This window comes from Geotrypetes seraphini, chromosome 19 (genome assembly GCF_902459505.1).
Source record: "Geotrypetes seraphini chromosome 19, aGeoSer1.1, whole genome shotgun sequence".
NCBI classification, from domain to species: Eukaryota; Metazoa; Chordata; class Amphibia; order Gymnophiona; family Dermophiidae; genus Geotrypetes; species Geotrypetes seraphini.
The window spans coordinates 11393931-11406036 of NC_047102.1; the positions used below are offsets into that span (position 1 = coordinate 11393931).

General features: G+C 44.3%; 1 protein-coding gene across 4 annotated transcripts in view; it reads left to right on the forward strand.

Moving 5' to 3' along the window:
• Window positions 1-12106, forward strand: part of PRDM11 (PR/SET domain 11) — an 85968-nt gene that overhangs the window by 59711 nt on the left and 14151 nt on the right. For all 4 annotated transcript variants that reach the window (XM_033928234.1, XM_033928232.1, XM_033928235.1 and 1 more), the window contains exon 6: window positions 4807-4994. In XM_033928234.1, coding sequence (XP_033784125.1) covers window positions 4807-4994 — 188 coding nt within the window. The remainder of the gene's footprint in view (window positions 1-4806; window positions 4995-12106) is intronic.

Genomic DNA, 12106 nt, shown 5'->3' on the forward strand with positions numbered 1-12106 from the left:
GGTATGTTCCCTGGAGTCCTGCAGAACTTGCCTGTCCCTCACAATTGAAAAATGTGACAGTAAAACAGCACCCTCTATTGGTGAGACTGTGGGTGGAGGACTCCTGCTCAGCTTAGAGGGAACAGTGGTGTAGCCCTTTTCTGCCGTCATCTTCTATGTTTCTATGTAACAGGCGCCTAACTAGAATTACGAGATGCCGGATTTACCCTGACATGTCCTCTTTCTAGAGGACTGTCCAGACGGCTTTTCAAAACCCGGCACTTTGTCCGGGTTTTGAAAAGCTTCGAGCTCACGGCCGCGTCTGGAGTTCATCCGCCCGTGCGCGGAAGCAACGAGGTGACGTCACACCTGCGCGCGCTTTGAGGTCCTCCAAACGCGGCTCCGAGCTCGAGGAGAAGAGGTTGAGGGGGGCTGTGGCGGAACGGGGCGTGATTTGGTGGAACTGGGGGGTGGGGCTACACATGTTCCCCCCCCCAAAAAAAAAAAATAAAAATTGTACTCGCTAACATGATTTTCTGGTTCATCGTGAATGGGCCGTAAACTTCCAAACTCCACTTTTGGAGGTTAAAGCGTCTCGTTTGGGGTGGTTTAACTGCTTTCTTCCTGGCAAAGAAAGGAAGGAAATTTTTAATGTTCAGAATAAGTTTCAAGTTTATTAGATGGCTTGATTAACCGCCTTAGACAAAGTTTCTAAGCAGTGAACATTTTAAAAAATTACATAGATTAGGTAACAAAACAGTCCATACAATTAATAAATAAACTTAAAAAACTAAAAATTAACATTGTTAACACAAGGTAAGGAGGGATGAAATACAATTTGTAAAGTAAAGAAGAAACATCAAAGGAAAGTACAAAAGGGTAATAAGACATTAAAGGGGAATTAAAATAAGCAAAGTAATAAGATTAAAAATTAACTTGCAAATGCATCTCTAAAAAGGAAAGTCTTTAATTCGTTTTTAAATTTTAGAAACTCTTTCTCCTCCCGTAAAAACATAGGGAGGGCGTTCCATGTCTGCGGTGCCGTACAAGAGAAGATATATCGTCTCCTAGTATTGATAATTTTTAGAGAAGGAATAGACAAAAGATTTTGTTCGCTTGATCTCAAGGTTCTCTTTGTAGAATAAGGGATAAGTAGTCTAAATAGAAATGCCGGGGACCGATAAATTCCACAGCTGGTTCATGCATGCAGTTCAGGGGGCCAGATGTTTTTATATGCTTTTCACTCCCCTGCCATTCACCTTGTAGAGACTCCAGGGGTCTTAAGAACATAAGAAGTTGCCTCCACTGGGTCAGACCAGAGGTCCATCCCGCCCAGCGGTCCGCTCCCGCGGTGGCCCACCAGGTCCTTTGACCTGTGAAGTGATTTGACCATTTTTATATCCTACCTCTGCTTCTATCTGTACCCCTCAATCCCTTTATCCTTTAGGAACCTATCCAAACCTTCCTTGAACCCCTGCACTGTGGTCTGGCCTATCACAACCTCTGGAAGAGCGTATGCTTCTTGCATACGATGCTCTGACTTCTTGTTACTAAAGCTGGCTGGCCAAGTAGCATTTTTCTCCTTGAGTATCCAGGGAACAGAAGTATTTCCTTAAAATATTTTTGTTAAAATAATCAAATCTATAACGCGTTAATCATACATGGCTTCTGGAACATTTTTCCTTCATTTTTAATTGTTTTTACTTCCCCCACTGAGGTATGGATGCGCTAAACATGGCCTGTTAAGGCTGTGTGGGTTTCTGCAGGCCGATTGTTTGTCCAATTCTGAAACGGCGATCGATGTTCCAACAAGTTGGCATACAAATGAGTTTTGCAGAAGTTTGCCGTAATCCCATCCAGCCGGTTGTTGTGAAAGCGACTTTGACACGTGCGCAGAATAGTCCACTTGATACAGGCCCAAATGTACGCGTGTGCCAAGGATTGCTACGTAAGCATGAGCGTCAGTCGCAGGCGTGCCTTATTGTGCATGTCATAAGCACAGGGCTCATCCATTTTTGTTCATGACGAACGAAAGTTTGAATCGTCCCATTTTTTTCATTGCCCTTTCTTATACTAAGTTTACGCTCTTCGCAGGTGTGTGTAAGAGACTCCCTCAACACACGCGCTCAGGTTTTCAAGATATCCATAATAAATATCTCAACAGGTGTGTATAAGAGACTCCCTCAACACACGCGCTCAGGTTTTCAAGATATCCATAATAAATATGCATGAGAGAAATTTGCATTCATTTCTTGGTGTACAGATCTATCTCATACATATTCATTGTGGATATCCTGAAAATCTGTCTGGCTGGATTTGCCCCTAGACCTGGGTCAAGAAGCACTGATCTAGAGTGTTACTACAGCATCAATAGAATGTGCATCTTCTACCGTGTTCATTTTTATAGGGGTATCCAGTGGATATTTTTTAAGGACTGTATAGTTTCTCCCTCCTTCTAGTGTCCTCCAGGTCAGTGAGAACCAGTTCTTGGATCCTGAGCGTGAACCTTCATTGGCAATAACTTGGAGATTTTCCTCCTGGTTCAATAGACCCGTTCTCACTCTATTCTGAGTCTAATTTGTATCATATGCTTTAAATCCAGTTCCCAGGTGTCACCTATACTGATAACCCTGGTTCCGCACACCACCACCACCACCAAGAAACTCTGAATGCTCTTTCTGCACCAGAGGCAACCTCAACTGAGCTGGAGTATGGAAGACAGTCAAGAAATTGAGCTAGGAACTTGCCACATGGCAGCATGGAGCACTTCTAGCGAGCCAGCGGGAATCGTTGTTAAATTGCACACATTGCTCAGACAGAATGAGCTGGCTCTGGATTAGTGAGTCATTTTGCTGTGACCTGGACACTGAATGGACTCATCTGTACCATAGAAATATGTTGGCAGATAAAGGCCAAATGGCCCATCTAGTCTGCCCATCCACAGTAACCATTATCTCTTTCTCTCTCTCTCTCTGAGAGATCCTACATGCCTATCCAAGGCCTTCTTGAATTCAGACACAGCCTCTGCCTCCACCACCTCTTCTAGGAGACTGTTCCACGCATCTACCACCCTTTCTGCAAAAAAGTATTTCTTTAGATTACGCCTGAGCCTATCACCTCTTAACTTCATCCTATGCCCTCTCATTCCAGAGCTTCCTTTCAAATGAAAGAGACTTGACTCATGCACATTTATGCCACGTAGATATTTAAATGTCTCTATCATATCTCCCCTCTCTCACCTTTCCTCCAAAGTATACAGATTGAGATCTTTAAGTCTGTCCCCATACGCCTTATGATGAAGACCACACACCATTTTAGTAACCAAACAATGAAGTCGGCTAAAAGCTGACCAGATTTAATATGGTGCCTTTCTGATCAACTAGTTATTTATGGAATTGTGAACATTTATGCTCTACACGTGGTCTGAAATTTGGTAGCTAAGATTTCATGCTAAGAAACGCAGGATCATGCTTTAGTACTGCAAATACCTGAGAGAACAGTACAGTTTAGATGGTGAAGAACTTTTGTTCACGAAAGAGGAGCAGGTCTTGGGTGTGATAGTATGTGAGATTGAAAAGGTGAAAGTGAAAGCTAGAAGGAATCTTGGATGCATAGGGAGAGGAGTGACCAGTAGAAAAAAAGAAGGGATTGATGCCCCCTCTTTAAGACTCTGGTGAGACCTCATTTAGAATATTGTGTACAATTCTGGAGACCACACTTTCAAAACCATATAAACAGGATGTGGTCAGTCCAGAAGAAGGCAACTAAAATGGTTGAGAGTCTATGTCGTAAGGCGTATGGGGGACAGACTTAAAGTTCTCAATATGCATACTTTGAAGGAAAGGCAGGAGAGGGGAGATATAATAGAGACATAGTAACATAGTAGATGACGGCAGATAAAGACCCGAATGGTCCATCCAGTCTGCCCAACCTGATTCAATTTAAATTTTTTTTTTTTTTCTTCTTAGCTATTTCTGGACATTACATTTATGTAATGTAAATGTGCATGAGTCAAGTCTCTTTCATTTGAAAGGAAACTCTGCAATGAGAGGGCATAGAATGAGGTTAAAAGGTGATAGGCTCAGTCGTAATCTAAGGAAATACTTTTTTTTTTTTTTTTTAACAGAAATGGTGGTAGATGCGTGGAACTGTCTCCCAGTAGAGATGGTGGAGACAAAGACTGTCTGAATTCAAGAAAGCTTGGTACAGACACGTGGGATCTCTTAGGGAGAAGAGGAGATAATGAATGCTGCGGATGGGCCTTTATCTTCCATCAGTTTTCTATGTAATTTATAGGGGAGAAGGAAGGCGAGCCCACAAATATGTGGACTTGCGTCCCAAATCTTGCTGAATGGAGCTTGTTGGGAAGCTGTCATCAGCAAGTTAAGAACTTAAGATAACAATAGCCTTACTGGGTCAGACCAATGGTCCATCTAGACCATGGTCCATCTTCGTGGAGGCCAATCCAAGTCACAACTACTTGGCAAAAACCCAAATAGTAGCAGCATTCCATGCTACTGTCCCATGTCTGTCTCAACAGCAGCCAATGGACTTTTCTTCCAGGAATTTGTCCAAACCGTTTTTAAAACTAGCTATATTAACTGCTCGTATCACATCCTCTGGCAACGCGTTCCAGAGCTTAACCATTCTCTGAGTGAAAAAATATTTCCTCGTATTGGTTTTTAAAGTATTACTCTGTAACTTCATTGAGTGTCCCCTAATCTTTGTAAATCTTGCTGCAGTAAAAAAAAAAAAAATCGATCCGCTTGGAAGGTTGCATAATAGAGGCTTGTCAGATGCTTACTTTGGTAATACTTTTCCCTTCAGGTACGTGATTATTTCCCGGGAGGAGAAGGAACAAAACTTGTTGGCTTTCCAGCACAGTGAGAAGATCTACTTCCGAGCCTGCCAGGATCTGCAACCAGGAGAGAGGCTTCGAGTCTGGTACAGTGAGGATTATATGAAGCGGCTTCATAGCATGTCCCAGGAGACCATCGACCGAAACCTGACTGGAGGTGAGACCGTGTTCTGTTCCTCCCTAATTCTAGGCCCGATACCCAAAAGCTTGCCATAGAAGTAAGACTGGTTATAGCCAGACTTACTTGCAAGACAGCTCAACCTTTGATGCACAAAAGGGTCCGATAGTGGTAGCAGCCACCGAGAATCCTATGTAAATGCATTACAAGGGACTCATTAGTATTAAAATGAGCACTCCCTGCAATGCACAGAAGGGAATGCCCACCTTCTACTGGGCAAAATTTTCTGGCAAGTCTAGAGCTAACAATAGCTGTTTGTGCATTTGTTGTGTGTGTGTCCTGCGCCTATGGTCAGAACGCACTTGTTAGGCACAGAGCACGCACTCGCCCAAAACACGCACAAACAACTGCATCCATATCGTGTCCAATCAAAAGTAAACGTGCCCAAGAACTAGGGTGATCAGGAACTGTACTGGGCCCCAGTGGCGTCGTAAGGGGGAAGGTGGTCCGTAAGAGACACAGGCACTCATCCTCCGTCCCTCGCGCCTAGGCCCCTTCCCTCCCCTCTTTAATTTTCCCTGCGCGAGCAGTATTATGAACTTGCTGCCGGCATCACTGTCGCCTCTCTCTGACCTCACTTCTGGGCCCTGCGCCTAGGAAGGGGTGTCGGAGGGAGAGCCGGCACGACGCGAGCGGCAAGTTCATGATGTTGCTCACGCCTGGAAAATTAAAAAGGTACGGGGGAAGGGAAGGGCTTGCATGCGGCAGGGGGTTGGGGGGGCGCCACTGACTGGATCTGCGCAGAACAGCTTTGCTTACCGCACAGCTCTTGTGCACAGGCACCAAGCACAGTTCCTCTCCCCTCTCACCAGATTACTCAGCACGAATAGCCCACATCTGATTGCATGCTATTGGTGCTGAGTATAGCCCAGCAAATTGAAATTGCTCCCAACTGGATCTTTTGTGCCTCCTGCCCTCTCTCCCTTCTAGCTGTTCTTCACTATGAGATACATTTCCTGCACCATAGGGACCCATGTTTGATTTCCAACCTTTGAATTCTTACAGAGGTGGGTGGTTTTGTTTTTAAAACTTCTGAAGCCAGTGCCTTTGAAGTCGAGAATGACACGGGGACAAATTTGGCCCCGTCCCGGCAGGAATTCAATTCCCCCCGTCCCTGCCCCATTCCTGTAAGCTCTGCCTTAACCACACAAGCCTCGAACCCGTATGATTTTAAAGCATTTGAGGCTTGTGCAGATGAGAATGGAGCTTTCAGGAATGGGGCAAGGACAGGAAAAGAATTTGCTGGGATGGTTTAGGGAAAATGAATTCCTGCGGGGATGGAGGAAATTTGACCCCTTGTCATTCTCTACTTTGAAGGACCAGCCTGTGCAGATTCTTTCCACCACTGTCATCTTAAGCTGTGGTACAAAATAATGATCTGTTCCTGCTAAGAACAGTCTGAAATATTAATTATGACAAAGCTTCCTTTTTGCCCTCACTAGAAATATTAGCACTAAATAGTCTCAACAGTTGACGTCTTGGGTTGGTTCACTCTTCAGTCAAGAATCTGTTTGAACCTCGTCCATCTTTGAGCATTTCTTTTATGAAAAGGAGATGTCTCTTGTGTTAGGAAACCGTCTTCTTCATCAGTCTGTTGATAACTTTCTTGGAACCATAAGAACGCCCTCAGCAGTGTCATAATAATACAGTATCGGACTTGTATGTTGACCCAATGAAGGGCGTCATAGTCCACCAGCAAGCTGATAGTGCTGCGATGAGCTGCAAAGTTGACTGGATATTTCCATCTGGTTAACTTTAGCCCTTGCGTTTAGCAACACTCCTCTAAGTGGTAGCCAATCTGTTCTGCTAAAGTAAAGAGAAGAAATGATAACTTTGGGAGACCCCCCCCCCCTGCACGGCAACCAAAGTTACCTGGGTAAGTTTATTGCGGTAGCTCTGATCTTCCTAGATGTGTTTGTCCTCGGTACATCTATCTTTTTGAACCGTTTTCAAAAAAAGTCCAAATAAAAAAACGCACAAAAGCCAACCTTTGGGACATAAGAGGGGCTACTGGCCCCACAAACATCCCAGCAGTGCAGTGGGGCACCCTAGGGAGCATTGCAGGGAACTTTGCATAAAAGGTCCCAGGTACACATTTCACCATAACCCCCTGTACAGTGTAAAACTCACTCACACCCTACTGTGCCCAGCTGCACACCACAAAAATAGCCTTTTTGCCTGAAGCTGTCACCTATATGTCAGTACAGCAGGTTTTGGTGGATGTTGGTGGGCTCATACGTTCAACCACACCTATACCAGTTAAGAGTGGGATTTGGGCCTGGGTCCCCTTCTTTGCAGTCCACTGCACTGACCACCAGGCTACTCCAGAGACCTGCTTGCTGTTCTAATAGGAGTGGCCGTAACATCTGAAACTGTTATACAAGCTGGTATGTACTGTTTCATTCACATCTTTGGAGGAGAGGTGGTCAGTAATCATGGAGGGAATAAAGGGGCCCATGCCTTTGTGCATCCAGTGATTATCTGGTCACTCAGGTTGGGCACCCTTTTGGCAATTATTCATTATTGAAACAGGTCTAGTTTCAAACATCCAAGTTTTGCTCTGGGCGTTGTCTGCAATCTTCCATTATTGCCAAAAAAAAAGTCCAGATCTTAAGTCTAGCCTAAACCCCGCCCAAAACATGACCCCCTTGAGATTTAGATGCACTGCAGACGTTCAGCATAGAAAACCATCTAAAAATATGTTTCAGAAATGGCAATTTGGACGTTTTAGCAAATAAAAAGGCCAAACGCCTTTTTGTGGTCATTTTTCTCTTTTGAAAATGAGCTCCATAGTCTTACTCCTCACTTTGCCGCCACATTTGCATATAAACCTGCCAAGCTCCGTCACTCTTTCTGCCAGCACCTAAGAGTGACCGTTCTTCTGTAAGATTACATAGAAAATACTCCAGACTGGCCGAGCTCAAGCAGTAAAGGCGTCTGTTCTCTTTCAAAATTACTAGCCGTGTGATGAAAATGAATCAAGTCTCTGAAATCAAACGAAGCACTCTGAAATGGTCAAGGTAACAGAGGACGACGCGGAAGCTCATATTTCTACGGCGCATCTCAGTAACGCGGGTGCGCCTTCCCCGTTTTGGTTTGTCTGTGTTTTTTTTTTATCACTCTTGCTTGAATTACAATTCCTGAGATTCTCTTTGCTCCCCTTATCCTTTGCTTGTCACCCTCTGCCTTGGCCGATCTCGACCTGGTAAAACGTTTTTTCACCCTGTAAAAATCACAATAACCAGGTACAGTTAGAGATCCTTATTTTTTATTTTTTATTTTTTTTTAGAAATTTCAGATTATTCCTTATAAAAATAATAAAAGACACAAAAATATTTTATGTCAACCTAAAATAATTTTCAAGTGTCTAGCCCACATCTAGGGAAGATCAGAAGTGACACTACATCAAAAGTGTTTTTTTTTAGCGCAGGCTGGCACGCTGAATGCTCTGCGCTGCTTCCGACACTCATAGGAACTCCTGTGAGCGCCGGGAGCAGCACAGAGCATTGGACGCGCCGGCCTGCTCTAAAAAATGCTTTCCCGATTTTGTAAAAGGGGAGTAAGATAGGCACGTACATGCCACCTTTTGTCATTGCCCAACCACATTCAAAGCGGTTTACCTACAGGTAGTCAAACATTTTCCCTGTCTGCCCCAGTGGGCTCGCAATCTGTCTAATATTACTGGGGCAGTAAAGGATTAAGTGACTTGCCCCGAGTCACAGGAAGAATCCCAGGGTTTGAACGAACCACCTCAGGGCGCTGAGGCTTTAGCTCTAACCACTGCGCCACACTCTCCTCCAATACAATATCAGAAGTGAAACAAGTATAGAACAATGAAGCCATTGTGACATCACTGATGAGGTTGGCTCTTATTGGTGGAAAGAGGCATTATGACATCAGGGAAAGGGATTGGGACTTGTATACTGCCTTTTTGTAGATTTACAACCACACTCATAAAGTAGTTTACGCACAAGTACTTCAAACATTTTCCCTATGTGCCCCAATCTATCTAATGTACCTAGGGCAGTGGAGGATTAAATGACTTGCCCAGAGTCACAAGGAGTAGCCCAGGGTTTGAACCCACAACTGCAGGCTGTAGCTCTAACCACTGTGCCGCACTCTCCTCCAAGTATAGAACGATGAAGCCATTGTGACATCACGGATGAGCTTGGCTCTTATTGGTGGAAAGAGGCATTATGACATCAGGGAAAGTGATTGGGTCTTGTATACTGCCTTTTTGTAGGTTCACAACAACACTCAAAGCGGTTTACATAAAGGTACTTTAAGCATTTTCCCTATGTGTCCCAGTGGGCTCACAATGTACCTCATGTACCTGGGGGCAGGGGAGGATTAAGTGACTTGCCCAGAGTCATCTTAAAAGAAAGCATTGATTCTGAATTACTGAAGGCAAAGAAATAATAATCCCTGACGAGCCTGTCCTATCTCAAAGCAAAGCAATCTAATTTTTAACTATCTTAAGAGACAAAATATTCTCAAGACGTGTAGGACCTAAAAATAAATAAGAACGATTCTCATGTGTGACGAGGCATTTGCAGGGAAATTTTAAGAAGTGCCTCTTGCAGCTAAAACATGAGGTTTAAGCTGAAGGAAGGCTTTCCACAATGAAGTTGTAAGAGACCCTTATTTATTTAAGTCCAACCAGTGGTGCCCCTCCCCCAAGCCTCTTTAATGTTTCCGGCGCAATCAGCAACCCCATCTTGCTGCTCGTGCCAGCGTCAGCTCTTCCTCTGACGTCACTTCCTAGAAAGTGACGTCAGAGGAAGAGACAATGTTGGTTTGAGCAGCAGGTTGGGGTTGCTGCTTGCAGTGGGAACATTAAAGAGATACGGGGGAAGGGAAGGGGCATGCTCTGTGGTGGGGGCAAGGGGGGAGCGCAGAGAGGAGGGCAGGTGCTGGCACTTCCACCAAGATGGCACCCGAGGCAGACCACCTCCCACTTACTACACCACTGAGGCCTATTAAGAAACCTGATAGTGTTAATGTGATGTCTGTAGCTATTCTGGTCATTCTGATCCTAAAACTTGGACCATATGCTGTGGATGGGCAGACTAGATGGGCCATTTGGCCTTTATCTGCCATCATGTTTCTATAACCACAAGCCTTTATGACCTCACAATGCAGGTGTAGCCTATAAGGAGAGGAGATGCAAATGTTAAAAGCCTTAGCCAATAGGGAGAGGAGGAGAAAGTGCAGTGTCTCTTCAATCTTTTTCGAGCCGGGGGCACACTAAACCTAGTGTCCCCGGCTCGAGACACCCAGAAGTGCGCTAGCGTCGGTGTGATGACATCACACGCATGCATGATGTCAGCGCATGCACAAAGGCCCTTCAAACGGGCCTTGCGCCAAGAGAAAAGAAGAGCCGGCTTCGGGAGATTGCTTACAGGACGTGCCTCGGTCCTGTAGACGGTCAACGGCGCCTTCGTCTCTCCTCTTCCCCGGTGTACCGCAGCATACAGTTTGCGATACACTGAGATAGTGGAAGCTGCAGATGGGCAGACCGAACGAGCCATTTGGTCTATATCTGACATCATGCGCCTATGTTTCATTTGTGCTGCAGTGGTATCGTTTGTTAGATTCCTGGCCAAATGCAAGTAAGCTGGGAAAGTTAAAGATATGGTAACCTAAGCAATTCCAGGTGATTGGTCACTGCTCACCAACCACCAGGTTGGCTCAGAATACTTTAAAGAAGGAATATGTTGCAGATTATTTTTCATTTTCTGCACCTCTGTTCCACAAAATGTGTAGGTGTGTAAAACTTCCAGTCCACTTCCTGGTGCCAAATATCTTCCAAGCCAGCTTGGATACCTTTTGTTTTCAGCATGGGGGAAGTCTTCAGAATTGAGGCCTATTGATCAAAAACTGCTTTTAGGTTACTTGAACACAAAACAGAGGTTAAGTTGTGTCGAGATGGAGAACAGAATTGCTTTATCACCACAGTAGAGTCTTCAAACCATATGAGATTCTGTTTTGAACAGATTTTTGCCATTGACACATAATAGAAAAGATCTTTTGCAGAGTCGGGGGTTCCCCTTGGCACAGTGGAGAATCGGAGAGATGACAAGTTTTCAGATTTGCAAAAATGCTGAGGAAAGTGAGGAAAAATGAATGAAAAGGAACCAGCGATACATACGTTCCTTCAGCATTAAATAATTTCCAATACGATTGCAGTAAAGAGTTTGCTTTAACTGGCTACATACTTTTGCCTGTTTGTCCCAGAGCACAAATACAGTAGGTTTTGTAGTCTGAGAAGACATTCCTGTCTCTTCACTGCTACTGTGCAGCCAAAATCTATGTTACGGGCAGTGGTGACTTCCTAGGACAGTGACAACATTCACCACCAGAGACGTTTCATCCTGAAGTCTTTGAGATTCCACCCCACTATTTTCCCAAAACAAAAAGGATGTGGACCAAAAGTGAAGTCGTTTGAGACGGCGCTGGCACTAAGGAGGTCTGAAGAAAACGATGGATTTTGAGGCACAGGTGTCAACCTTTAAGTGGCAGGTAAGGACATTCAGCTATTCCTTTTTCCGGTAATCATTTTAATGTTGATATAAGTGTTCTCCTCCCTTATTTTCAAACCCTGCTACACTCCAACATTGTAAGCTACAACTTGCACTTGGTTTTAGCAGGTCTAGCTTGGGAATAGTGGAAGCTGTATCGTGGGGGTGGGGGCGACGGGCAAGCAGAGGAAGGGACAAAGACGTTAACAGAGAGTAGTTGAAGTATCTTCATACGAAGAGGCTCCAACTCTTCCTAAATTTCTTTTCTGGAGCAACTCCTGACTGAAAGACAAGTAAAGGGAAGGGATGTACAAATGATTTATCCAATTTTGTTATTTGACCTGATTTAAGTACAGTAAAACTTTGGATTGCAAGTAATTTGGTTTACAAGTGTTTTGCAAGACAAGCAAAACATTTGATTAAATTTGAACTTGATATACAATCAATGTCTTGCAATACAAGTACACATAGTATATGCACATCACAACTGAGCAGATGGCTCTTCTTTCTCTGACGCTGCAGAATTGTAGTGACTGTTCTAAATGAGCAAGGTCTTGCAATACGAGTACG